The following is a 24168-nucleotide window of genomic DNA, read 5'->3' as shown; positions in this document are numbered from 1 at the left end:
CTAATGCAGGCACTGGGGATCACATATCTGACCCGTTCGCAGACTCGAGCTCGACACCTGACCAGTCACTTTATGTAGAAGCGGCCGAATTATGAGATGTAGGACTCATGTTCAAAAAGATCTGATCATAAGTCGGTGCTCACGGCAGAGTGGGTAATTGCAAGGTGCTAATGACGGATGTTCGAGGCCCCTACGTTAGATGGGTATAAAACCAGCCATCTCTCCTTCATGGCGTTAAAATGGTCACTGAAGCAGCACTGAAGCAACATCGTACTTCAAATCCATCAAGGCTGGTAACCCCATGTTATATTCATCATTTCTTGTCTAGTCTCCGTCCCATTCGAATCATAGTCATGTCTCTTCCCTTGGTAAGTCGCTTCCTGGGTCACAAGTAAGCAAATGAGGGAAGAAAACACCTTGCTGATACGCATAAGCGCACCAATTCAGCCCGAGACTCTGGAGGCTCGCAGCGGCGTAGCAGGCGCCATCGACAGCGTGGTCGACGTAGCCGTAGCCCACGACCATATCCCCGGGTGGCATCAAGTACGGGACAGACAGACCAGAGGAATGGCCGAAGGTCTACGCCTGAAGACCCGGTTCCGGCCGGCGTTGAATCCCCCAACGGGGACGCACTTTTTATTGCGCAAGGCATGGATGAAATGGTAGTCTCAGAACCCCACCACGGAGCCAGGGGCGGCAGTCACCAGACTCCGGCTGCCTTTCAGTCGGCTGGGATGTTCACTGGGTCTGATGGCTGTCTTCATTCTCATGCCGCACAGCATAGTTCTGGTCAAGAGGAGGGGAGCCGACAGGGTGATGAAGACGGCGAACGTATGGAGTTGACTGAGGAGAACTTCTCATCCATTGACCACTGGACTAGTGCCAATGACGATGCTTGGAACCCTTTCCGAGGCACGGCCCAGCACTCGAGCTCAGGGTACCAACTGTTGATTATCGAGGAAGAGGAAGAGGAGGAGGAGGCGCACGAGGAAGAGGAAGAGAACGTTGAGAATAGTGCTGCCACTATTCACAACGCAAACTGATTTAGAGTATACCGATGGTCAGCTCAAGACAATATTTTATGACATTATACGACTGTTGATTCCAACGCCGGGTTGACAGAGTATGTTACCATTTTGGAATGAAAACTCTATGTTGTGATGCGCTGCTACTCTATATATAAGCACTATCAGTGCGACTCTACCAGAAAAGATCTGGCCCTATATAATGCCAGTTCAATAGTGTTGGCAAAGATCCCTACAGTTCTAATCTGCCCTTTTGCCTCGTATCCAGGGATGCACCAGAATTTCCATCGTAGGAAGTCGCTCTTTCGGGTCTATCTTCATGAGGACATGCAAAAAGTCCACAAACAGCTCTCTTGTTTCTTGCGGCAGATCTTCCATGTAGACATCTGAGATTAGGCCGGGACGACCCAGCGGCTCTGACCCTTTCACGGTGCCATCCTCATTGAAACACTCCTGTACGATCTCTTGATCACCTAGATCTAGAAGTGATTTCGGGAAGGGGCCGAAGAAGTCGACTATCTCCTCGAGATGGTTTGTCAGCTTGTATGGGCTGTTTTGATCTTCCTTGCCAGAAAACATCTGAACGGCACGGAAAACCTCAAGAATGACTGCCCCTAGGTTCCACCAATCGGTGGTCCAGTCCCAAGGGGCACCGATCAGCACCTCTGGAGCGCGAAGAGTAGTCGGCTGAATATACTCAGTGAGATGCTTTTCCGCCCAGCTAGAAACTCCGAAATCACCTAAGGTGAGATTGAAGTTAACCGGGGGATCGCCCATCGAGAAATAGTACTGTGCTAGGGATTGAGATTTCAATGGACTATAGAGCTCTGCTTTTCTGTCCTGCGTTGGTTCTGGGTAGTCACTGAGGTAGCTCTGAATCAATGAATGGTTCCTGTAGGTGATGAGTATGTTGTCTGGCTTGATATCTAGAGATAATCAGCCACGCCAGAAAACTATCATTTCGAGCATAGATTAAGTACCTGTATGAATGACGCCACAGTCATGGACATAATCAAGCGCCATCAGGAGCTGCGCGGTGAACTTCCTCATCAACACATTTGGCAGCATGTGCTTGGCGAACCACACCCTGAAACTGTCAAGAGTTTCTCCCATCAGCTCGAAGACGAGGCATACGTGATTTCCGTTGGGTCCTTTGTGCTCGAAATCATCAACTAGGTGGCAGATGTATTTGTAGCCCGCATGTGACTTATCCGTCTCGCGGAGGCGTATTAGGATTTCCCTCTCATGAATGGGGGTCTCCTCGTTATAGCACTCGGCACTTAGCACTTTCAATGCCCGGAACTCATGCTCACTCCCTTTCCTGACACAATAAGCGAATGAGTCTCGGCCATCTGGGTGGGTAAACTCCACTTACGGCTCAGTGAGGTCTCTGACAAGCCAAACAGTCGAGTACCGTCCGTACCCGATCTTTCGCAGAATGACGTAACGACAATTGTAGATTTCACCAATATAGACTGGGTGGAATCCTCCCTGTCTGTAAGCCGCTCTCCTCTCTTCGCAGTCTTGGTCTCCAGTAAAAGCTGTCAGGCTGAACGCTTCTGGGGGCGAATCGTCTTTCGCAAGCTGGTTCTCATCACCTTCTTTCAATGCCTGATTCGGCTCTTCAACCTGAGATGTCTCTCGCACATCTTCGACTCCAACCAAGGGAGTCTGGGAGCCTAGCATTCTGCTTGCTGCGCTGGGTTCACTGGGTCCAAAGACTAGATTGAGTGCAGCCAGGCTTTTGGGTGTTGGATTGTCAGGACTGGGCTGTGGTCTTGGCGGAGATCCAGCCACAAGCATAGCCTCAAAGTGCAAAGCCACAATTCTATACCACGTCGCACCATCCCGAGCTCAGTACATGTATGCCCCATTCGGCCTACTCTCAGGACTACTACATTACTAGAAGTAATTGTCCGCGCTATGTTACACCTCTGCATAAGACCGAACCAGCCCCAACTGGGCGTAAAACATTCTCTTGAACGGCCAAGCCGTCGCTGAGACACTAAGTAAGGTACTATTTGCACCATGCCTCATCTCGCAGATATCAGCTATTCGCAGGAAACCACCATCGCTGCTGTGCACTACTACTATCAGTTCCTTACAAAGCCCTACCTGCCACCGTCCAGCATTATCGAGCCCCCAGAGGGCAGCTGGCCTCAGATCACCAAGGAAAGCATAGGCCACCTCGGCAAAACCGACGAGGTCATCGAGCTGCTCCGTCACCTGCCCTACATCCGCGATGATGGGGAAAATGAGACACCCGAAGTAGCGCCGGGCACCCGCTTCGTCGACTGGGCACGCTTTGCGACAAGAAATTGGGACCGAGAGGGCGTCCTCCTGGCTACGGACGGCGACGAGTGGGAGCATATGCCACCGCACGTCGTTGGCCTGGCCATGGAGACACGCTGGTCGTTCAACTTCCACCTGGACACGAAGCTCGGCGTCATCTACTGGGTCAAGTGCCCGCATGCCATCAAATGCGCGCCGTCGATGGAGCCGGTCCTGGACGACGCCGGGGACTACGCGCCCGAGGAGGAGCGTGGATAGCGAGCTGACGGGCCAGCCTGGGCGGTGCCCGACCTGTTCAAGCAGCTCAAGGGAGAGTTTCTGCACCTTAAATTCGTGCCTACTGGTCCGAGGGAGGTGACAGATGACTACTCAAACCACTCCGGCGAGACCGGTGATGGTTCGACAGAGACTATGCGCAAGGTGCACCGCGATCATGGGTGGCCGCACCTCGACAGGTACAGGAAGGAGGACTGCTTGAAAGCCTTGCGGAAAACTCTCAGAGAAACATACCCCGATCCTCTGAAGGATGAAGACGACTCCTCTGACGATGGGTGAGAAATTGACTTTGATGAGGCACTGCACTGTCGGGTATTGTCCCTAGGGAGACTAGACTACGTAACACCTCTACATCCGTTCCCTCGGCTCCTGTCATTTAGTCCGTCTCGTTCAATGTAGTGGTGTGCATTGGAATCAATTCGCCCTGCCGACATAACAAAGCAACCTTGTGCCGTTAGGGCGTTGATTTCTTGTGAATTGTGATGTATTAGGCTATCTATCACGTAAACCATTAGCGACTCCATTGACCTTCACAGACTGCCCAACTCAACCAGACAAATGCTGCCATTTAGGCTAGGGAATTATCCAAACAAGTCGACTACAAATTAGAGACATCAACTTTAATGAGGAAGAGGACGGAGAGTATTCTTGATATCGTGAGGCGGCTGGTGACTGCAAGTGCCCATCGCAGGTAGAGTCTAATTATGATTGGACAGTTTCAACCCTAGGTCCGCATCCCATGGGACAAGAAATTTCAATATCAATAAGGCTTGTGGCTTGTCCTCTCGGCGGAGTATTTGAGCTACAATATTAGATATGTATGCACAGCCCGCTGGGCTCGGGGGCTAGAGTGCAGCAGCGGAGCGAATCCTACTTATTGCTGAGGCTGATATATGGCACGGATATAGGGCCCAAACTAGCCGGGAAGGGGGGTTGAATGCTGGAGGTGCAATAGCGTGTTCTCGACTGCAGCTGGATGATCTCTCAAACTAGCCAAAGCGTCCAATACTGCCCGTTCCCGATCTTTCGCAAAATGATCTATATTCCATTGTAATTGTCTCCGATGTAAACAAGATCAACCCCTCCCCCAACCCGGGGGGCCTGCACGCGGCTCGTCTCTCATCGCAGTAATGTTCTGTGGAGAAGAGTCCTATGTCGCACAGTTCGGTAAGCTTCGTACTCTCCTCCCCATCCACCCGCTCCACACTACTACTATAAGCAACTCCTTGAGCCTTATTTATATGATAAAACTATCCACAACCTTGAGAACAAAACAGTAAGAGCCAAACTTGAGTCTTCTTAGTGGACACGTCGACAGGTATCACGCCGTACGTCAAGGTAAGCAGCGACTTCGCATTATGGCGAGGCAGCCGGCTCAGATTCACCTTCTTAAATTCGCCTTCTCTAAAAGATGAACAACAAAAGTAGGACAGAGGGATGAAGATTCGCGCCTAAATCATTGATTTAGAAACCTATAAGTCAAACAAACTTGTAAAGCATAAATTACTATAACTACACATTCAAAGAGAGTCCACCAATAAGCTATTCATTTGTTTCCGTGCACACTTTCAATTTTGCTACTCTTCTACCACACGCAAGGTCCGGCAACGATTACAAAAATTTCGATACTCGAACCTTACACAGGGGCTAGAAGCAAATCTTGAAAATCGTAAGCCCGGATGGTTTGCAAGGGTCGCTAAACTGAGGGAAACGGTCTGGAACAGGAGTTTCTCTTGGGACTTGGTATATTGTTAGCACTCCTCTTCATAAGCGATTTTATTTAGATGAGCTATACTCACGCCATTCGCAGCGTCTTTGTTCTTTATCTAAGATGGATTCACAGCACACTGCACAACCTTTCGGCTCCGGTGTCGGTGTAGGAGTAGGCTTTGGCTTCCGTGTTTTTCTCTTTTTAGTATTGGTGGTGGCGATGGATCTAGAGGTCGTCCTAGTCGGCTCTATTGTGGACGAGGGGATGCTGGTAGCTACGTCCGTGTTGGTGCTAGCGCTAACATCTACACTGGTTGCGGTGGGGAAGAGTGTGAACGTGCTGGGATTCCATTGGTCATCCGGTGTAGTATTGGAAGTCCACACGATATCTGGAATACTGGTGGATAGTCCAGATGTGGTCGGAGACACTGGACTGGTTAGAATCGGAGTACTGGTCGCCGTGGATGGGTTCATAATAGTCTCAGCAGTGGTCTCAATGCTGATGCTATCAGAACTAGGAAGGTCTTGTGCTACTGCAAGTGTAGCAAGAACACTATAGCATAGAACCTTGATCTGCATATTGAATTTTTGATGAGTAGATGTGAATAAATTATTAAGAATAGAGTCTACGGCAGAGAACGAAAACGTCTGCAGACTTATTAGAGCATCGGACGCGTTGTCGATGGGTGTTGGGATCGATATCAGTGTCCTGGCGGCGGGCTCTGATGTTATATACTCTAGGGCCACAAGTGCGAGGTACTACTAGCGTTTACAAATGGCGGACTTTCATGTGACTGCAGCAACAGGTATTTCTGTATTTCAGCGATTATTCCACGTGATCATCAGCTTAGCTTGCAGCCTGTCTTACAAACCGCCCGGTCAGCCCTCGCTAAATATGGCAATGTGACCTCCACGGGCTGAATATCGAACGTAAAGACTCAACGCCGACTGTCTCAGCCATGCCCAGACGCTCTTACGGCCAGGCTGGCCAAGGCTGGCGAACAATGAAGAATTATGTGGTAGACCCATGTTCAAGGTTAACTATACAGTATTTGGCGGTCTTCTTAAGATATTCAGGATATCACCAACACGAAGTTGTTTAAATTCATGTGTCAACTGATCACAGGTTTGGTACACCAGCTTTGAATGCTGCTCCCTGGTGGTTATTAAAAGTTATAGTAAGATTGTACGGGTAGCGAGTTGAAATGAGTTCTGAAACCCTAGAACCCCAAAAGTAAGAACCTGGTTGCGGCTGAATATGCATGACCTAGACTTGCAGTACTAGCGGATGCGTCAAGCAATACCGATTGTGAAGTCTCTAATGAAAGCAGAAGAACATTCTCGAACAACAAATTGACGCATATCACTTTCTCATCCACCAGGCTGGGTCTGTTTACCAGTGGCATAATGCGAAAGATTTAGCGTGGACCACTCTCGATGGACTTGCGATTAGACGTACTACAGCAATAGAAATTTAGGTGAGAACCACGGGGCTATTTATTAGTATAACTCTAGAATGGCAGGTGCAGTACTAGGTATGAGTTAACCAGCGCCACAATTAATGTCTTGTGAACCGAGAGGTCTCTAATGAATTATCGAGGCTGGTAGTGTTCGGAAGACGGCACATCTACAGACAAGACCTAGAGTGGCGTGATTTATCTCCAAAACCTGCCTATTAGGCATAGGCCGTCCAAAATTGAAGTTTGCAGAAGCCGGAAATGGGGACACGGATGTTGAGTGTAAGATGGGACGACCTTGGACGGTGATGTTGGCGTGCACCTGGCCTAGCCAGGGTCGATGGCAAGCTGTGGCTGCGCGACGCGGGTCGCTGTGACCAGTAGATACCCACCACCCACCTACGCAACTACGCGCCCGCAACTGCAAATAGTACTACATTTTTGCATTTTACAATACACTTAGGGTTTGCTGTGGACCTGGTCTATTAGCAGACGTGGCCGTGACAGAGTTTGCAGTCGTTGCATGTTCGATACGGTTTTTGGGAGGTGAGGGATTGGAGGGGAAATGATCAGTCTTTCATTCAAATGCTAGAACAGCAAGTTGTCACCTAACACCTAACACCTAATTCCTTAGCCTTGGAGACACAATTTCAGTGCATGGCAGCTGAATTCCTTCGAGTTTAGTCTGCTTGCCTCACTTCTTGCTTTACTGCTTGTCGCCCTTGACGTTCTTCTCGAAGGGGCCGTCGTTCCAGTCGATGTTCTGGTGGTCTGCCTGGGTCCACTTGGCTTCAGGCCTACACTCGGCCTCAAAATCCAAGTCGCCCCTGGTATGATGCACAATCAAATCGTGACCAACCATGTCCTTTGGAATGACCAGTTGGAGATAAGATTTGCCCTTGACCTTGGATAGCCGCAAGACTTGCTTGGCCTTCCAGTCATCCTCAAGATCCTTGATGGCCTTTGCTACAGCGTCTTCGTTCCACTCCACGTCTTGCTTGATCCATGCCTTCTTGGCCTTCTCGACCTTATCTTTGTCCGCCGTGACACGGCAGAATCTGTAAACAAGGTTAGATTTCGGAACATGGGCGACGCCGAGTGATTCAACTCACTCATCATCCAAATGTGACGGCGGCCATTGCCCCAGTTCAGATGTCAGATAGACACCTTCGCCATTCTGTTTTCCCCCGCTAGAGAGCTTTGAATCGTATACGATAGTCTTAGCCTTCCTGATACTGTCTGCCTCGGCCTATATTCGTTGTTCGTTCCCATGTCAGCTATCCACTGCCAGCAAAATATACTTCGAAGAGTAGCTAACCTTGGAGACGGTCCTATAGCCAATGACGATTCTGTCACCGCGCGGCTGCAAATCAAGTGGGCTTGCGAGCGAGGTGCTCACCATCGCCAACGCGATGACCTTAGAAAGCGTGCTTGAGAAGATCATTGTGAAATGTTGTCAAAATGAAGAACTTGGGAAGAAATCGATGAGAACAGACTTGTTGAGACTGGTGGTTGTTGTATTGGCCCATCTGGTACGCATCTCCTTCCCCTTTATACCCACGAGACAGGAAGCATGCAGGCTCCAACGTGCATTATGGACTATACCATGATGCTTGTACCGAAATAGCACACGGGAGGCAACGACTGACGTATGGTTGAATCCGTGAGTCGTACGTGAGATACAGAAGCAGGAATTGCTGTTCAAAGGATTCCAACAAGAACAGCAAAATGCATGACTACGATGATCCTGTCCACACTACTAGCCCTATACCCTGATCAAACTCAAAGGGTTCCCATTGAAATGTGCTACCGCTGGCTTACGGAAATATCCGCGGCAACGTGCCTGGGCGATCAACAGACCCATACGTAACCGCAGTCCTCTGTCCTGCCACCGCATGGCCCAAAAGTAGTATGAGATCATTGAGTTTAGACGAATGAGGTGGCACCCTTTGGACAACGCTTGTTGAGTCCATGTTTACTGTATGCAGGCGTCGGAAATGGCCCAGAGGATTTGACGGTGGGAAGCTGGGCTAGACTATGCCATAGTATATATGCCGAAATAGATGATTTGGGGTGATTTCAGAACGATTGGCGCAATTTGGATTGTGTGGATCTGATGTCAGATACAGAAGGGGAAATTGATCTTTCAAACCAGTTTGAAAGGAGAACGGGAAGTTGCACTACAACCACGTCCACGCTGCCAGCCCTACGGCGCTGTACCTGCATTCGGGATCGTTCAGAGGCGGAGAGGCTGAGCGGCTGAGTGGCTGACTCCTGAGGCAGTGGGATGATCTGACAGGACGGGGCTCGCAAATCCTCCCTCTGAGACTTCCGAGATAAATGACGTCAATCCCCACAATGACCTCGTCATATTCATTGGATTTGGTCCTAAATCATGGCATTATATGCTCCAAGGCATGGTGCGCGGCCAGTGCCGAATGCATAATACCTCGACTCCCGGCCGTCGTGCTTCTGGCCCTACCGCGGGGACAACCCGATTTTGAACCGCGAATAACCATGACCATGCCGGACACAGCCAAAGACACGGTGCTTTCACTACTTTGTGGTCCTGACCTGTGGCACTGGGACCCAAGAGGTTCGTGTTCAATCAGCTTTCACAAGAACGGGACCGGCCTGGTAAGACTGCCCAGCCTGTTGCAGGCTTTTCTTCTCGCACGACGCTCTATTCTGACCATATATCAGCTGCGCGCAGGGGCAGAAATATCTGACTTCATTGCTGCGGGATTCGATTGGGTGCTCAAGCGCCCAGAGTCGCTGAATCATATTGTCGATCTCAACCAAATAGACGAGCGCAGGGGAACTTTGTTGAGTCAATTTGAGGTTGAGCTCACCCTTACGACCCGAGTTCATCCGCGCTTGCAGGAGACTCGCCACCTATGCACCCTTCTGAACGAGCAGGCTCTTACCGATGGTGCATTCCTCCCCAAGTTCTATACTATTCGCTTAGAGTACGGGCGCTTCGACGATCCCTCGACTTCTTGGATGCATGATCCTCCGGCACTGTATAGGCCGCCCAAGTATGCGCTTCGTCTTTTGTTTGACAAGTCGCCCTTTCCGGAACGAGAAGAGTGGAATGCTGAAGCTAGGTTTCCCGCGGAGCAGTGTAGATTCTGGGACATGAGGGAGTTTGCACAGAGGGAAGTGCCCAAAGACGGTTGGCCGACAACCTTGATCAAAAAGTTAGGCATGAAGCAATAGTTATTAGACTCCTAAATATGGATATTTGTCATGAAGTGCCCTACGAGCTTACCAGCCGTGACCATAGCCCGGGTCACTCCTAGACGGCAGGCAAGATACCAAGAGCTAATTTTGGCCACGTCGGCGACCGAGGACTGTGTCGTTCTAATTACGTTCGCGGTCAAGCTTGCACCAGTATGTCCACTAATTCTCACCAGGCCGAGGTGATGGATGGTCAGTGTTACAAACTGGTGACGCAACATGGTCGTGGTAGAGACAGGACGTCAAAACATTGCCCACGTTCGAACTCCTTCGCCTCCTCCTTTGTTATGCCGTCACGACGCGTAGGCTATCTTCTAAAGATTACGTCACCAATATCCCAGAAACCAAGCTTCTGATATAGTTTACGTGATTCGAGCGTACGTGTTTCAAGTAGTCTTTCATTATTATATTTCCTGCGCAGAGCATACTTAAAAACCTCGCCATGTTGTTGTGATGATAACCCGGTATCGAGTACAGCCCGATGGCGTGCCAGTACACTGCGCGTTGTCATCCTTAATTGATGTCTTGTGGACTCAGGCTTCTACGACGCCAGGGTATTCGACAAGCAGGCGCTGGTATCTGTAAGAATCCAATCTGCACGCAGATACCGACCCTTACATCACGCGATCCCTAGCTTCTACAGTGCTGATCACAGCCTCGGTTGCCAACCCAAAAAAAAAAAAAAAAAAAAACCCTACCTATGGTTTCGAGCCAGGTGACAAGAACTCCACGGAAATTGCGGGGAGAAAGCCCTGCGTTCTGTTTGTTGCAATTACGCCGTGGTAGGGTAGCAGGTACAAATATTAGTCTAAAGCCGATACTAAGCAACCTTCCTCGGAGATAAAGGAATAGACCATGCTATCCTTGTACCGAATACCTCGGTTGTTGATCAATTCCAACACTACTTCCTCCAGATCATAGAAGACGCATGCATACAGCGGGTCATCACGAATGACACTACTAGTATTTGGGCAACTTTGGGTCTTCGATCTGGGTTGAATTGGTAAGTGAGAGTGGGGTATAGTGGGGGTTTGATAGCGTGCCAAGGGAACTTTGGCCACTGGACCCTTTGAATCGGTCAATCCTCGCACTAAATCTGTAGGCTGGAACTAAATATCCTGAGACAGGTTTGACTCGACCTTGAAGATATATCGATTTGACGATGGTCAAGGTAGAAAACACCAACGCGAATAGTGGATATCAAGGTCATGAAATCTTCGAGCCATCATCCACAGAAAGCACAGCCTGCTGAAATTAATGCCCCGCCTCTCACCCGCTATATGCACGTGCCTCTTCTCTGATGGGGTGATAACCCATGCACTCAAGCGAAGAGCCCAAATTAAAAAGTGCGCAAGCATCACATTTCTGGTTGTAATTTTCAAGTTTGCACTTGCACATTGTCTTTCACGTGGCCTTGTTAACGTACAAGGATTGCCTACGTTCCATTCAGTATTCCAGAACGTGGGACATGCAGCATGGATAATCCACTGGCTTACAGGCAAGCTACGGAGATTACATGTCACGCCATGCTTATGTCATGTACCATCAAACCCAGACGTCAGGTTAGCGGTAGCATCAGGGCGCTTAAGTGTTCATGGGTATTCAAACTGCTACTATAGCTCTCCACTACACTTAAGGTGCTCTAAGACGTCCATATCGATCTCGAATGATTTTACACTCTACAAACTCACGATAATATACTTTGTTCGCATTCAATTACAGTGCTCGATATCTTCGCAGTTGTTAAGGTAGCCTAAGACGTGTTCTTGGAATGAAATGCAAGGTGGGGGCGAAGCTGCAGGGTATCAAGTGCAGGCAGCGGTAATACGAGTCGAAGACTCCACAGCGCCAGAATGATTGAATCCATTTCAATTCGGTCAGCGGCACAGGTCTAGGATCAAGTACACCGTTCGGGGTTCCTGGGAAGCCCATTTGAGCAGGGCTGATCAGGCTTAGCAACAAGTGCTTTTGTGTCTGCCAATCCGCTTAGATACTTGTTAGAAAATAATTGAGGGTCTCTCTTGAACAGCATTTTGCATGTTGGATGCTCTTTTCTCCCGACTCAGGAAAGTGTTGATAGATCAGGATGAGGCGTTCGCGCTCCTTTATCAAGGCTTGGCCTGTTCTTTCGAAACGAGACAAAGTTATCATTGGTTGTATACTCGTGATAATATTGATTATCCTCTTGAATACGTCGCTCCTCATCTGGGTACTGATCCGGGACAATGGCTTCAAAGCTCTCGGGGATCTTTACACTCGCGACTGCGATCAAATGAAGACCATCGACACGGTTGTGCATTTGATTATCAACATATGTTCTTCGGTGGCTATAGCCGCCAGCAACTACTGTGCACAGTTGCTCGTCGCTCCAACTCGCGCCGAAGTGACTCAGGCGCACGAGAGAGGTGACTGGTTAGAAATTGGAGCACCCAGCTTCCGTAATCTTCTCGGCCGCCGGATTAACGGAAAACGCAAGCTCACCTGGAGCGCTTTGATGCTGAGCTCTATACCATTGCATCTATTGTAGGCCCGCAGGAGCAATTCTTATGGACATGACTGACTTTTTCCAGCTGGAACAGTGTTTTGTTCTCTACAATTCCAGTCACGGATTACGAGATTGCACTCGTCTCAAGCGACTTTCGAACGGACCTTCAGCCGTGGAATGAGACGTGGATCACACGTGGACAGCACCGTAGTACATACGATCAAGCTGTCGGGGAAGCTGGCAATACCCAGCTACTCAGGAGAATGCTTCTCGGAAATCGCTTCGAGCATCTGAGTAAGCAGGAGTGCATAGAACGGTACATCAGTCTGGACGTCCGTCACAAGGATGTCGTGTTGGTGGCGTCCAATGCCTCCATGAGCGATGGTCTGTCTTTGGTACCAACTAACAAGAACTCGTCCCTCCTTTACCTCAGCAGCAGTCTTCTAGTACAGTCTAAGTGGATGTGGGCTACAGGTTGGCTGTGCTCTGGTGGGGACGATACTACTTCACTGGTCCCTGAAAAGCGCCAGTCATGGTGTTCACGAGAACACTTACTGCCCCAAGCTGAAACTTGGACTGTAAAGAACTATCGGACTTTACCTGATGGCAAGATCATTCGAGACGTTGCGGTTCAGGTTGACTATTGTCTCTCTGCCGGAGCCGAAGAAACACAAGCGGGGTGTGCCATCCGCTACAGTTCCGTGATGCTTCTAGCTGTCATAGCCTGCAACTGCATCAAATTGGCCTGTATGTGGCTCATTTGGAAATTGAATTCTGGGAGGGGGCAAGGCATATACGAACCACTCGTCACGCAGGGTGACGCTATCGCAAGTTTCCTATCATCTCAAGACAAGACTACCAAGGAAATGCCTCTTGTGGAAGCGTCAGATCTCACAAATAGGGCGCTATCTTCCTCCATGGCGGCCGATGAAAGGAACATGGGTATGGTGTCGACAAGTTCCCGGCTCCGACACCCTGTACGATGGTTCCGTAGCATATCAGTCACACACTGGATTGCTATATTTGTCTCGTAAGTGAATTCGAAATTCGATTAAAGGGCGAAGGAAACTGAATACTCATATGGTTGCAGATATCTACTGATACTGGTACTTCTGTCTATCTCCCTCGCCTTGGCGCTGCGACAACTAGTGGTCTACGACCAGTCGGTCGACCTTGGATCTCTTTGGCGAATGGGGATAGGAGAGGTTCAGCCATACTCAATAAGCCTCACAGAAGCGTGGGGCGCAATGAGTGAGAAAGCCTTTTATGGCACGGCGCTTTTGGCCAATGGCTCTCAACTCTTGCTGAGCTTCGGCTGGTATTTCGCCAACTCTCTACTGACTAGAATCGTCATCAACCGTCATTGGTCACAATTTATTACAAAGCGTAGGGCGCTCCGCGTGTCTACACCGGCCGGTGGCCAAAGATCAACTTATTTCTTGTCCTTGCCATATCGTTATAGCGTGCCTCTCCTGATGGCCTCGGCGATTGTGCACTGGCTTCTTTCACGGAGCTTGTTTGTTGTTCAGACTACGGGGTTTTCCTATCGACTAGGGCAGAATGCGGACAACGGTTTTGTGCGAGCGAACCAATTTGACGGGTCTGTTGTAGGCTATTCGGGGATAGCGATGGTACTAAGTGTGGCAACACTAAGTGCTCTTCTCATTGGGTTGCTTGCCTTATCAACGAGGAAGCTTCCTTGTCGGGAGGCTAGCACTGAGGACGAAGTCATTCGCATGCCTCTTGCCGGAACGTGTAGTATGGCAATCAGCTCAGCATGCCATCCTAGCGATGTTGAAACAGATGTACATCTACTTCCTCTCCAATGGGGCAAGAATGAACTCGACAGGTGGAGTTTCACCAGTCAGAACCGTCTGTCGTACCAAGTCGAGGCTGGGCTCAATAGAGAACGATCACAGGAGGCTCTCATTCCTAGGTGGCTATTTCAACAGTGAAGGCGTAGATAAATCTTGCCCGACTACACCTGCACGACCGTATCTTCTGATTATTCCGGTCAAGTAGACCTTTCAAGTATTAGAAGCATTTGCGGGTCGGTGCCCCGCTAATCGTCCGCAAACTGGACTTTATAAAGTAACTTGCAAAATACAAGACCACGCGAGCCTCGGAGAAGGTTTTACAGCAGCGCGATATGCGGTTTGCAAGGCGGTGGATCCGGTGATATATGGTATATAGCCGCGACGTTTCTCGAACATACAAGCACTTGATATTTACATGCCTGAATAACATATAACTAGTGCTGAATTTAATACTAAAAGGGGCAAATACTTATATGAGCTCAACTAATTTATAGTGCATCACTTTTAACATATGATTATCACGGCAGCTGGTTTTAGGTGTCTTATGGCCCTCCCGGCTCCGTACCGCCCACACATTTCACTGTTTTCCCAGTCTGCTGCCTCTATGGGAGAAGAGGCAAGACTCAATCTTGTAACATACCACTCCATACAGTTTAAAACACCAATCGTAGTTGACCTTCGAGCCCAATGTGACATCAACAGAATAAGACTGTTATTTAAGTAAGATTCACGTGGCTAGAGGTGTGGTTCGGGTCTAGGGAGACGTGCAGTGGCTTCAGGAGCAGCATTATCCTGCAGAACTACATTAACGCCTAGATAGTCTTGGCTTTTGCGATATTCCATAAAAGATAGGCAGCATCTCCTCCCATGCCTGTCCCAGAGAGCATGATTACGAGACTTGGCTATCAGTATCCATGTCACCCAGGAATGACATTAAATCGCCCATCTCTGTCAAATTCAATTTCTATGGACAGGTACTCAATAAATACCTTTTGCATTTCAATTAGCTCCAACGATGAATTATGGTCCAATAAGCTGCTCAGGTTTGCAGGTGGCAGGTGTACATTCGGTGAGTTGGGATGGGTAGCTTGTCATAGACTGCTCTTTTACAGAAGCAGATGCTTTTGCGCCTCTAATGTTCTCTATAACTTCATACAAAAGTCTGCAATTAGTTTCGATATATTGCAATAGTCGAGGTCGGTCTTGTTATATCGCCAGCTGTGATATGCAACCGAGGCTTCCACAGCGAATTCCTGGAGTTTGATTCACTATAGAATCTTCGATGACTGGCTATAATATGGTGTATCGATTGACGCACACGACAGGTACTTCATATACATATACCGTTCAAGTGAGATAGAATCTGTATGTGCTGTTAATGTCTCGGAATTGCGCGATGACCTTTGATTTTACCTTTTCAATGTATCGGACACCAACCAACACTCCGTCGTCGTCCATGAAGTCGCTCTCGTTACCGAAGCCGATGTTGTCGGGATCCAAGCATGTCAGACACGTCTCGACAATAGCCGCATATTTCCTGCCCATGCACCGCGGCAATTCGTCGCGTGAAAGGCGGAGTAGAGCATTCGTAAAATCCAAATGATTTATTGGATGATCGTGCTGCTGTAACCCCAAGACCGGGGCTGGACTCACTTTTTCGGTCTCTTTGTCATATAATACGAAAGAGTCCCAGAGCCCAACCTCGAGAAGACATACGCCAAGGCTGTAGATATCATGCTGCATGATGTATTCGCTGTCCGGAGTGGGTCCTTGGCGCGATGGATGCCGATACATGTTTTTCTCCCAGTCATCGTCGCTTATTCGGTAGGTTCTCCCTTCCTCTTTGCGAAAGTTCTCGAAGCCTAACAAGTACACGGCTGGTGATGAAGATGTTTGCGTACCGACATAGGAAATCAAGGTCTCTGGACGAATGTTCTTGTGAACAAAGCCAAATGTGTGCACGTAGCTGATGGCCGTCGCCATCTGACGGGCAATGTCGAATTTGTCGGATAGAGCGACTCGACTGTTACCCGACAAGAGTAAATGTCTCAGACTCCTTGGATTTGAAAGATTATTAGGAGCACGAAACACCATGGTGAAAGACACACGCGGTTGTGCATCAGTCTCTGTAGACTCAAGCTGCTCGACAACCCCCTTGCATGAGAGAAGTCCAAACGTTCCAGGGTCATCATGCTGTAGCTTTCGGGCCAGATCGCGCATGTCCCGTTTGACCAGCTGACGATTTGCGATAGGTGGACATTCCATAGAAGCGAGTAGAAAGTTTTGAGGACCTTTACGTGTGCTGTTTCGTGTGGCTGCCTTTGCCTCGCAGAACAAAATGCGCTGCACAGTCATTTTCTCTAGTTCATGGGCAGGGAGAAAGATTCCCGGAACCTCAGTGCCATTATCGGTTCGGAGACACGCGCGAATAGTTTTGGTGGACGGGAAAAATGCAGCCGTAGTAGCATCACCGGCTTTGAGCACCTGATCGACCTGAGAGTTCGCTATTTTGAGAATGAGATACCAAGAGGGATCGGCAGTCCGCTGCCACAACTCCAACTCCTCGATGGCTTCGTCGATACTCTCTTTGAACACCGCGTACTTCCATCTCTTCGCTTTTACTTTTGAGCTGATATACCCTGCAGTAGACTCCTCGCCGTCATCATCCGGCAATTTGACAACTCGCTCAATTTTTGTCGTAACGATGCTCAGCTTGCTTTGCAACATTTCGACAATCTTCTCATTTAGCTGGCGATGATAGCCAGCCATCAGAGACGGAACACGTCGCATGAAGTCTAGCTGCAGCTCCGTCTTGAACCAGCCAGCCTCCAATCGCAAGATGCGCTCAGTAATCTCATTATCCGCCCCCTTAAAAGCGGCGCATAGTTTGATGAGCTTGCCTCCATACCTGAGTGACGAGTCACGGTCAGCGTATGCAGTTATCGAAGCCTCAAAGGAGAACCTCACTTGATACAGAGGTCCACTGCGCCGATAATAGCGAGCGGCAGTTCGGCTCCCGACATGTTGTCGTATAGTAAGCACGCAATTACAATGCTGCAGACACTGCTGGATGCTTGCCTCACAGCAAGACAGTATGTCGACCTCTTTGCAGTCGTGTAGAGACAGGCTTCTGTTGTTTCCTGCTATTCTTGGACACACGTTTTCTAGCATATTCTTCTGCCTATCTTCAAGGCTGTGAGGCGAGGCTATGAGGCGTCTCATGGCCCGAAGGGCCCACATTACCCCGCTGCTGCTGTAAGATCGCCATGATGGAAATCCATGTTGGGGGCTGAAGTCAGCCGCAGTGGGTGGTGCAAAGCCAGCGGCGCAGCCACATGGCCACAGGGCAGTGCTTGCATTATGCATCTGCAAAGAGTGAATTTTACAGATAGTGAGGTGAGCTCTTATTTGATTGAATTTGTGCACTTTGCGAACGTCAGCTCCGCCTGTCCTGGCTGTGGTCCTAGACTCGAGGTGTATATGTTTCAGCAGCCGGTTCAATGGCACTGAGGCTGCCGGAGCTGGTCCGGGACTCGCGCCTCGAAACTATCTTCAATGCCGACAGTACCGTCCACATCTATCACGACCGGCCAGGGCGCCGGGCTACACCTAGGCGAGAGGCCTGGAAGAAGAAGCACATCCTTGGGAGCGGCGGCAATGGCGTGGTCTGGCTTGAGGAACAGCTTATGGAAAATCTCGGCGAGGCTTCTTCTGCCGCGTACAGAGCCGTAAAGCAAATCACCTCGACCGAATCAAAGTCAATTTTAGACCTTTGCAAGTATGAATTAGAGGCGTTGGCCAAATTCTCGACCAGGAAATACGCTCGCTGTTTCGTCCGGTCATTCGGGTGGTATCAAGGCACCAACTCCCTGTCGATTACTATGGAATACTGCCCGAACGGTGATCTCCAGAATTACTTGACCAAACATTTCAGACTGCCAGAGTCTGACACCCAGGAGATCGTCTCACAGGTGGTGGAAGGGTTGTGCTTTATGCACGAGGAAGGATTCGCACATCGCGATCTCAAGCCAGGGGTATGCAAAACCTTAAGGCGACATGCAAGTCAGATGCAATATTAACCAAATGGTAGAACATCCTTATCAAGTCATTTCCACCAACAGATCACTGGTGGGTCAAAATATGCGACATGGGCCTGAGCAAGCGTATCGAAGGGGTGATTGGGAGCTCAACCACAGTCAAAGGAACTCCAGGGTTCCTCGCCCCTGAACTGCTTGGATTTGGCGACTCTGACCCAAAGAAGGCAGACCCATACGCGGTTGATATATGGTGCCTTGGTGAGATGACCTATCGAATGCTCTGTGGGAAGGGTACATTCGCGTCATACGGCCAAGTGCGGGAGTATCAACTTGCGACCAGGCCGTTTCCTGTGGAACAGCTGTACCAAATTGAAGCAAGTAAAGCTTCCATATCATTCACCACAAGCGCCATGAAAGCTGAGCCACGGTCGAGATTTGACGCACATCAGGCATTCAATCATGACTGGCTGAAGATGAAGTTTGATGAACCTCAACCGTCTGATCAGCGCACAACAAGGTACATCACCCATTTCATGTCAAGTCTCTTATGTGTAGCTAATTATTGAAAGACCTCCTGCGCCATTGCCTTCGTTCAATATTACCGACCAGCCTCGGTATCGCGACGAAGAACCATCAGGAAGCTGGAGCACTATCGCCGATCCTATGAACAGATCGACGATCCCTCTCCGACCGTATAGCGCGGAGCGTGCAGCTCAGGAATCTGAACGGCCATCTTATAACAAAGGTTATGCACCTCCAAGCCCACTCTCAAGAGAAGAACGTCTCGTTTATGAGCGGACACTCAAGCCATCGCCAACACCTGATTACCATCGGATCCCCACAGCACGTGCACGGAGCTCATCTGGAAGTAGCATGAACCAGAACGAAAGGCGGCATCACAGGCAGGACGAGCCAAGGAGGCGTAGTGGGACTTACGAGCCGAAGACGCCTAGTAGTGATTCAAACGGGATGCAGAAAGCTGCTACAGCGTCCATTATCGCGGGAGCAGCCGAAGCATTCCGGGTGCATAAAGAACCTGGGTCATCGTCCGGAGACAAGATGCGTCGCATCCTCGCTGCAGCGGCAGCTGCAGCGACCATTGATGCCGCGACCTCCCATGATGAGAATCGTCGCCGCAATCGTGATTACGATCATAGGCAAAATGGCGAAAGCGACAGGAGAAGCTCTGACCCCGCCACCGCTGTCATCGGAGGTCTAGCAACAAACCGCATGGCTACTGGGCCTGCAAGCAACGATGACGATAACCTTACAGAGGCAAGGAGAGGAACAGTGGAACCAATCACCTCGGCCGGAGTGCCGACGTCCCCAGCCATGGAAAAGCTCGATGCGGTAGAAAGCTATTGGAACACCACTTTGTTAAATCGATGCCTTGCGTTCTCAGCGTCACCTCCCAGGAACATGCGGGAGCGTCACAAGGAATATTTGAAGCTGAACGCGTGGGCGGATAACGAAATTTTCTTCAAGCTGGATGAAATTGTCTCTGAAGGTGACGAGATGGAAGCACAGGTTAGAGCGAAAAGGAAAGTGTTACTTGTCCAGGTGCAGTCCGTGCTCGCCAGTCTCAACTCGCTAGTAGACCCATACGAACAACAGGCTCAATTGCGGAACCATATCAATCGAAACGACCGTCTTTCCACAGACGGACCCCAAGAGCTCAGGATGCCTGATGCGTCTACACCATCTTCCAACCGGCCATACAGCGGACGCGATGTAAGGCCTGAGGAAGATAGCCGGCGTGACAAAGGATCCCGTCCACGACCACACAGAGAATACCCGTCATCGACCGAACCAGGATTTGATGAACAGGGAGATCCGCATGGCAGAACGTTCAAATTTTCGAAAAGTGGAGGTGAAGGCGAAGCTTTCAACTTCTCGAATCCAGATGATATTTTTGCCGAGTTCTTCAGATCAGGAGCAGCGGATTCTCCGATCCGAGATACATCTTCACAGTCTAAGCCCAAACCCCGTAGTGGGCGTGATGGAGGAGCTCGTTCACCAAGATCCGGCCAACTTCCCCCCTCCGCCAAGCCAGGATCTTCTAGGCAGCGAGATCCAAAACCTCATGAAGGGGGTTTCAAGTCCCAATATGCAGAAGACATATTTGCTAAGTTCATGAGGTCAGGGTCAGCGAACCCCATGAAAAAGCTCGCCAGGGGGCAATTTAAGGCCAGGGTTGGATCGAGACATTCGATCTGTTTAAGTTCATAACACCTTACCGGAAGAGATGATGAGTTTTCAGTAGCAGATAGCCATTTTCTGCATATACAAGGCAATCAGACTGCCTCGGTGGTGACGCCCAAGGCTGCTGTTCCATAGTCGAGCCCGTTGTCGAACTAAACACAGTGTTAATGCATAGAAAGAGACCTCAAATAAGGGTTGGGCCGTACACTTGTCTGATGTAGACCGCCATGATAACAGCAGCAGGTGCAGAGCCGAGCTTTTTAACTACCATCCTACACTCCTCATCATTATTATAACTACCCAAAACTGTGTCTTTTTAAGAGAATGATCTTTCTCGATTCGTAAAGATCTTCAAGTGCCGATGATACTACAGGTCAGTTTGGAAGATTTGATGTGGACTCTCATACATATAGACCACGTGCTTAATAAGCAAATATATCAAATGATTCTAAAGCTCCGTGACAGTATATCTCGCGCCCAACTCTCTCTTCGTATATCAAGTTAAGCTCGATTCTGTCAATTTGCTCTCCGCCAGGACCGTCCATAGCAAACTCCTGTGGTTTAGGTTTATTACACCAGGATGCACCTTTTACACATCTGTATCAAACCAGCGTGCAGTGCTCTTGTGGTATGTCCGGTCTACCAGAGAACAATAAACATGGATGAGATCTTACTAATATTCTTATAATGTATAATATTCACAGTTGCCACTGCAAGCTTTGGGGTGGTATTTCATAGCGATATGCCTCTGACCTGCCTCGATACATCTGAAGCCGGCTAATGGGATAGTACAGCGCTTGGCAAACTGCGTCCAATCGAGCCAGCTTTCAGCTCTTGGCATTGCCCACCACGTAGCTCAGCAGCTCAGCTTCTCGACCCCTAAGCCACAAGCTCAGGTGTATCACTGGGAAAAAAAGAGTAAGTCTGTACAGGTGATTCGTGCTGTAGGTGGTACGTTGACCTCCAGCTTAATTGAGACGCGCCACCCGTTTGACTTTTCACCAAGGCGTCGCCGCAAAATGTCAGCCGTACAGCCTCGCCCCGCATCACCCGGCGAGGATAATCCCATCGTGTGCCGCCTTACCGAAACGCTCTTCGAAGTGACGGTATCCAAGCAGAACCGTCTCAACTTTTTCTCTGACAGTGTTCAGCGCCTGAACCAAAATCGGGAGGAGGCGGAGGTCACACTGCGCAATCTGAAGACATGGTCGCCGGAACTGGCCGATTCCTTCAGAATCCGCGACCCCGATACGCTGATCAACAACCCCTTTCGCCTGATCTGCGAGAGCGATCTCGGACACGTGCCGTTCGACAGTGAAAATGTGTTTCGGCAGTTCATCGCCGTGAGCTACTGTTGGCGCCACGACGACAATGACTGGCCGGGGGACGGATCAGTGCCCTCCGCCCCATGGCCCTTTAGCCGGCCCTTCGTCGATGCCATTCTCTCCGAGCGTGGTGTACACGGCGGCGCGCCCGAGGGAGATGCCAATTTTCGCAGAGAAGGTATCTGGATAGATCAGATGTGCATCCGTCAAAGTGACGAGGTCGAGAAACAGCAGTCTATAGCCAGTGAGTGACTAATCGGGGCTAAGAACCCTATCTTTTTGTTTCTTGCGTCGCATTCCCCCTCCGTGTAACCTATATGCCTTGTCATCGTCATTGACGTAATGAATAGCCACTTCAAGCTGCCTTGGATACTTGCAACTGACTTACTCGGCGTATAGTGATGGACATAATCTACGACAGGTGTCGAAAGCTACTTATTCTTCTTGAAGACGTGACATTTACGCCGGAGGAGGTCAGGGTGCTTGAAAAGTACAACAATCCTTGGCCCAAGACAATAGATGAAGCTATTTGGAAACCGGAGAAGGCAGATGTCCCACATCTGGCTAGCCTATGTGCCAAGGTTGAGAATTCACGTTGGTGGTCCAGATCATGGTACGTTTCTACCGTCTGGCTCCACGGCTCATCCTTGTTGTGTGCTCTGTGCTCTCTGACACCTATGGTCCCGGAATTAGGTGCTGGCATGAAATCGAAGTCAACAAGCCCTGGAGCGACCTGCGGCACCAATACCATAACCATAACGCGACATTCGTTGTCAAATTGGCCTCCTCAGTTGGCAACGGTTCTGCCTACAAGCTGAGATACATGACGCTCCAGAATGCACGACACGCCAGCATGAGCTCCGCTAACTACATCCATGGACCTGACTTTCTTCGCAAGACAATCCGCTGGACAATTGGCGATAATAAGACATCGCCTTACCAGGACCCTCCACACAGGGGAGCCGGCACCGAGAGGTCATCGCTCCTGGCACGTTTCTTTGTTACATCGTATACCGATTGTAGTATTGCGTCCGACATTGTATCAATCTCGATCAATCTCTGCGGGTTAGCTCTCTACTTCGTTGGCCACTTTAGAAATCATGATCGGGTGTTCTTTGTCATGGCCACACTCGCCCTCGCATGCGGTGAAAAGAGACCCTTAACGTGGATGGACAACGACTATACCAACGACTATACTCTGCTCACTCTCGACGAGAGGGGAGGCCATGGAAACTCGTGGTTGTCGCGTCCGACTGGGGGGCTCGACACTGGTCTTCCAAAATTCACAGTCGGCGGTGTCCGAGGCTTGCATAGAGTATCGAGCCACCACATCGAGCTAGACCTGCTGTTTTTTGAGGCGCCTGTTGAGAAAATAACAGACGACCAAGTTAAGGCGACATATGAAATCTTCCCAGACAATCCAATAAAGTCGCGGAAGGTTGAATTTCAAAACCAGGGGTTCAATCCACACATGGACGACTCTGAAAAAGATGACAAGTTTTGCGATAGTTTCAGGAGGAAAGTCCTCGCCGGAGCCTGTAACATTGGCCTGGCAGGAATCCGTCGTTTTTGGGCTGTCCTGGAGCGCGAGGTTGTTGAACCTTCTTTCAATAACGCGCGCTTCGTGCCGTTTGCTGGAGACGACGCACTTCGTCCAGCAGCGAAGAAGATGGTCGACCGGCTATCAACTTCTGACACTTGCTCCATCCCTGCACTTCAGGATAGAAACAGCGATGAAGAGATCATGCTCTCTTTTCTGACCTTTCTCACTGACCCACGAGCCCTGTACATGATCACGCCATGCCCTGGGATAGTCCGCTGCAACGAAGGCGAAGGGGCTATTCTTGGCTATCCGGCATTGCGTTTCCTATCTGATTATCATGACCAAAGCGGATACCGACTTGCGATTCCGACGGATCTGGTGGACTCCCCATCCAACGTCCCCCGGGTCTGGATATTGCAGCCGCTTGAGGAAGGAGAAAAAGCGAAAAGACTTGATGCTCATGGTGACAATAATGGAGTTTCCAGTTGCAATGATATTGGTGTGAGCGACAGTACAGGTGCTCGATGGAGGCTCGTTGGAAAGTGCCTACTGTTAGGCGAACCAAGTCTCGTCCTTAGTGAGACGGATGGGAATATGAAAAGCCGCTTTTTGGCGCTCCGAAAGCGGCAATGGGTCCAGGGATAAGAAGACTTACTATGCGGCTGCGTGGCTGAAGCATACTTCAACAGGTGATCTACTTACTGGCCATATTTTAATGGAGACCTCAGTCCAGAGATGAAACACGTGCTACATCCGTGC

The 24168-nt window shown here is 49.7% G+C and overlaps 9 protein-coding genes across 9 annotated transcripts; 6 read left to right on the top strand and 3 right to left on the bottom strand.

Annotated features, from left to right (window-relative positions):
• Nucleotides 1-353: 353 nt before the first annotated feature.
• Nucleotides 354-1043, top strand: JN550_011819 (uncharacterized protein; the record flags this gene model as incomplete). The annotated part of the gene is made up of 2 exons (XM_049310226.1): nucleotides 354-368; nucleotides 435-1043. The coding sequence occupies 2 exons, from the start codon at nucleotides 354-356 to the stop codon at nucleotides 1041-1043; spliced, it is 624 nt and encodes a 207-aa protein (XP_049166210.1).
• Nucleotides 1044-1265: 222 nt separating this feature from the next.
• Nucleotides 1266-2828, bottom strand: JN550_011818 (uncharacterized protein; the record flags this gene model as incomplete). Its single annotated transcript, XM_049310225.1, has 3 exons — nucleotides 1266-1951; nucleotides 2006-2346; nucleotides 2401-2828. The coding sequence occupies 3 exons, from the start codon at nucleotides 2826-2828 to the stop codon at nucleotides 1266-1268; spliced, it is 1455 nt and encodes a 484-aa protein (XP_049166209.1).
• A 225-nt stretch (nucleotides 2829-3053) lies between these two features.
• JN550_011817 (uncharacterized protein) lies at nucleotides 3054-3575 on the top strand (the record flags this gene model as incomplete). Its single annotated transcript, XM_049310223.1, has 1 exon — nucleotides 3054-3575. The coding sequence occupies one exon, from the start codon at nucleotides 3054-3056 to the stop codon at nucleotides 3573-3575; it is 522 nt and encodes a 173-aa protein (XP_049166208.1).
• A 3891-nt stretch (nucleotides 3576-7466) lies between these two features.
• On the bottom strand, nucleotides 7467-8204 carry JN550_011816 (uncharacterized protein; the record flags this gene model as incomplete). The annotated part of the gene is made up of 3 exons (XM_049310222.1): nucleotides 7467-7818; nucleotides 7873-8009; nucleotides 8079-8204. 3 exons carry the CDS (start codon nucleotides 8202-8204, stop codon nucleotides 7467-7469), a joined length of 615 nt encoding a protein of 204 aa, XP_049166207.1.
• Nucleotides 8205-9118: 914 nt separating this feature from the next.
• JN550_011815 (uncharacterized protein) lies at nucleotides 9119-9979 on the top strand (the record flags this gene model as incomplete). The annotated part of the gene is made up of 1 exon (XM_049310221.1): nucleotides 9119-9979. The coding sequence occupies one exon, from the start codon at nucleotides 9119-9121 to the stop codon at nucleotides 9977-9979; it is 861 nt and encodes a 286-aa protein (XP_049166206.1).
• A 2107-nt stretch (nucleotides 9980-12086) lies between these two features.
• JN550_011814 (uncharacterized protein) lies at nucleotides 12087-14440 on the top strand (the record flags this gene model as incomplete). Its single annotated transcript, XM_049310220.1, has 3 exons — nucleotides 12087-12523; nucleotides 12571-13515; nucleotides 13576-14440. The coding sequence occupies 3 exons, from the start codon at nucleotides 12087-12089 to the stop codon at nucleotides 14438-14440; spliced, it is 2247 nt and encodes a 748-aa protein (XP_049166205.1).
• Nucleotides 14441-15649: 1209 nt separating this feature from the next.
• Nucleotides 15650-17325, bottom strand: JN550_011813 (uncharacterized protein; the record flags this gene model as incomplete). Its single annotated transcript, XM_049310219.1, has 2 exons — nucleotides 15650-17210; nucleotides 17270-17325. The coding sequence occupies 2 exons, from the start codon at nucleotides 17323-17325 to the stop codon at nucleotides 15650-15652; spliced, it is 1617 nt and encodes a 538-aa protein (XP_049166204.1).
• Nucleotides 17326-17802: 477 nt separating this feature from the next.
• On the top strand, nucleotides 17803-20476 carry JN550_011812 (uncharacterized protein; the record flags this gene model as incomplete). Its single annotated transcript, XM_049310218.1, has 4 exons — nucleotides 17803-18336; nucleotides 18393-18856; nucleotides 18909-20209; nucleotides 20268-20476. The coding sequence occupies 4 exons, from the start codon at nucleotides 17803-17805 to the stop codon at nucleotides 20474-20476; spliced, it is 2508 nt and encodes an 835-aa protein (XP_049166203.1).
• Nucleotides 20477-21560: 1084 nt separating this feature from the next.
• Nucleotides 21561-24054, top strand: JN550_011811 (uncharacterized protein; the record flags this gene model as incomplete). The annotated part of the gene is made up of 3 exons (XM_049310217.1): nucleotides 21561-22110; nucleotides 22266-22479; nucleotides 22560-24054. 3 exons carry the CDS (start codon nucleotides 21561-21563, stop codon nucleotides 24052-24054), a joined length of 2259 nt encoding a protein of 752 aa, XP_049166202.1.
• Between the last annotated feature and the right edge of the window lie 114 nt (nucleotides 24055-24168).

The sequence above is a fragment of the Neoarthrinium moseri genome, assembly GCF_022829205.1.
Source record: "Neoarthrinium moseri strain CBS 164.80 chromosome Unknown scaffold74_Wmoseri_CBS_16480, whole genome shotgun sequence".
Taxonomy (NCBI): Eukaryota; Fungi; Ascomycota; class Sordariomycetes; order Amphisphaeriales; family Apiosporaceae; genus Neoarthrinium; species Neoarthrinium moseri.
The sequence above is the reverse complement of the archived record's forward strand: the minus strand, read 5'-3'. Positions and strand labels throughout refer to the sequence as shown.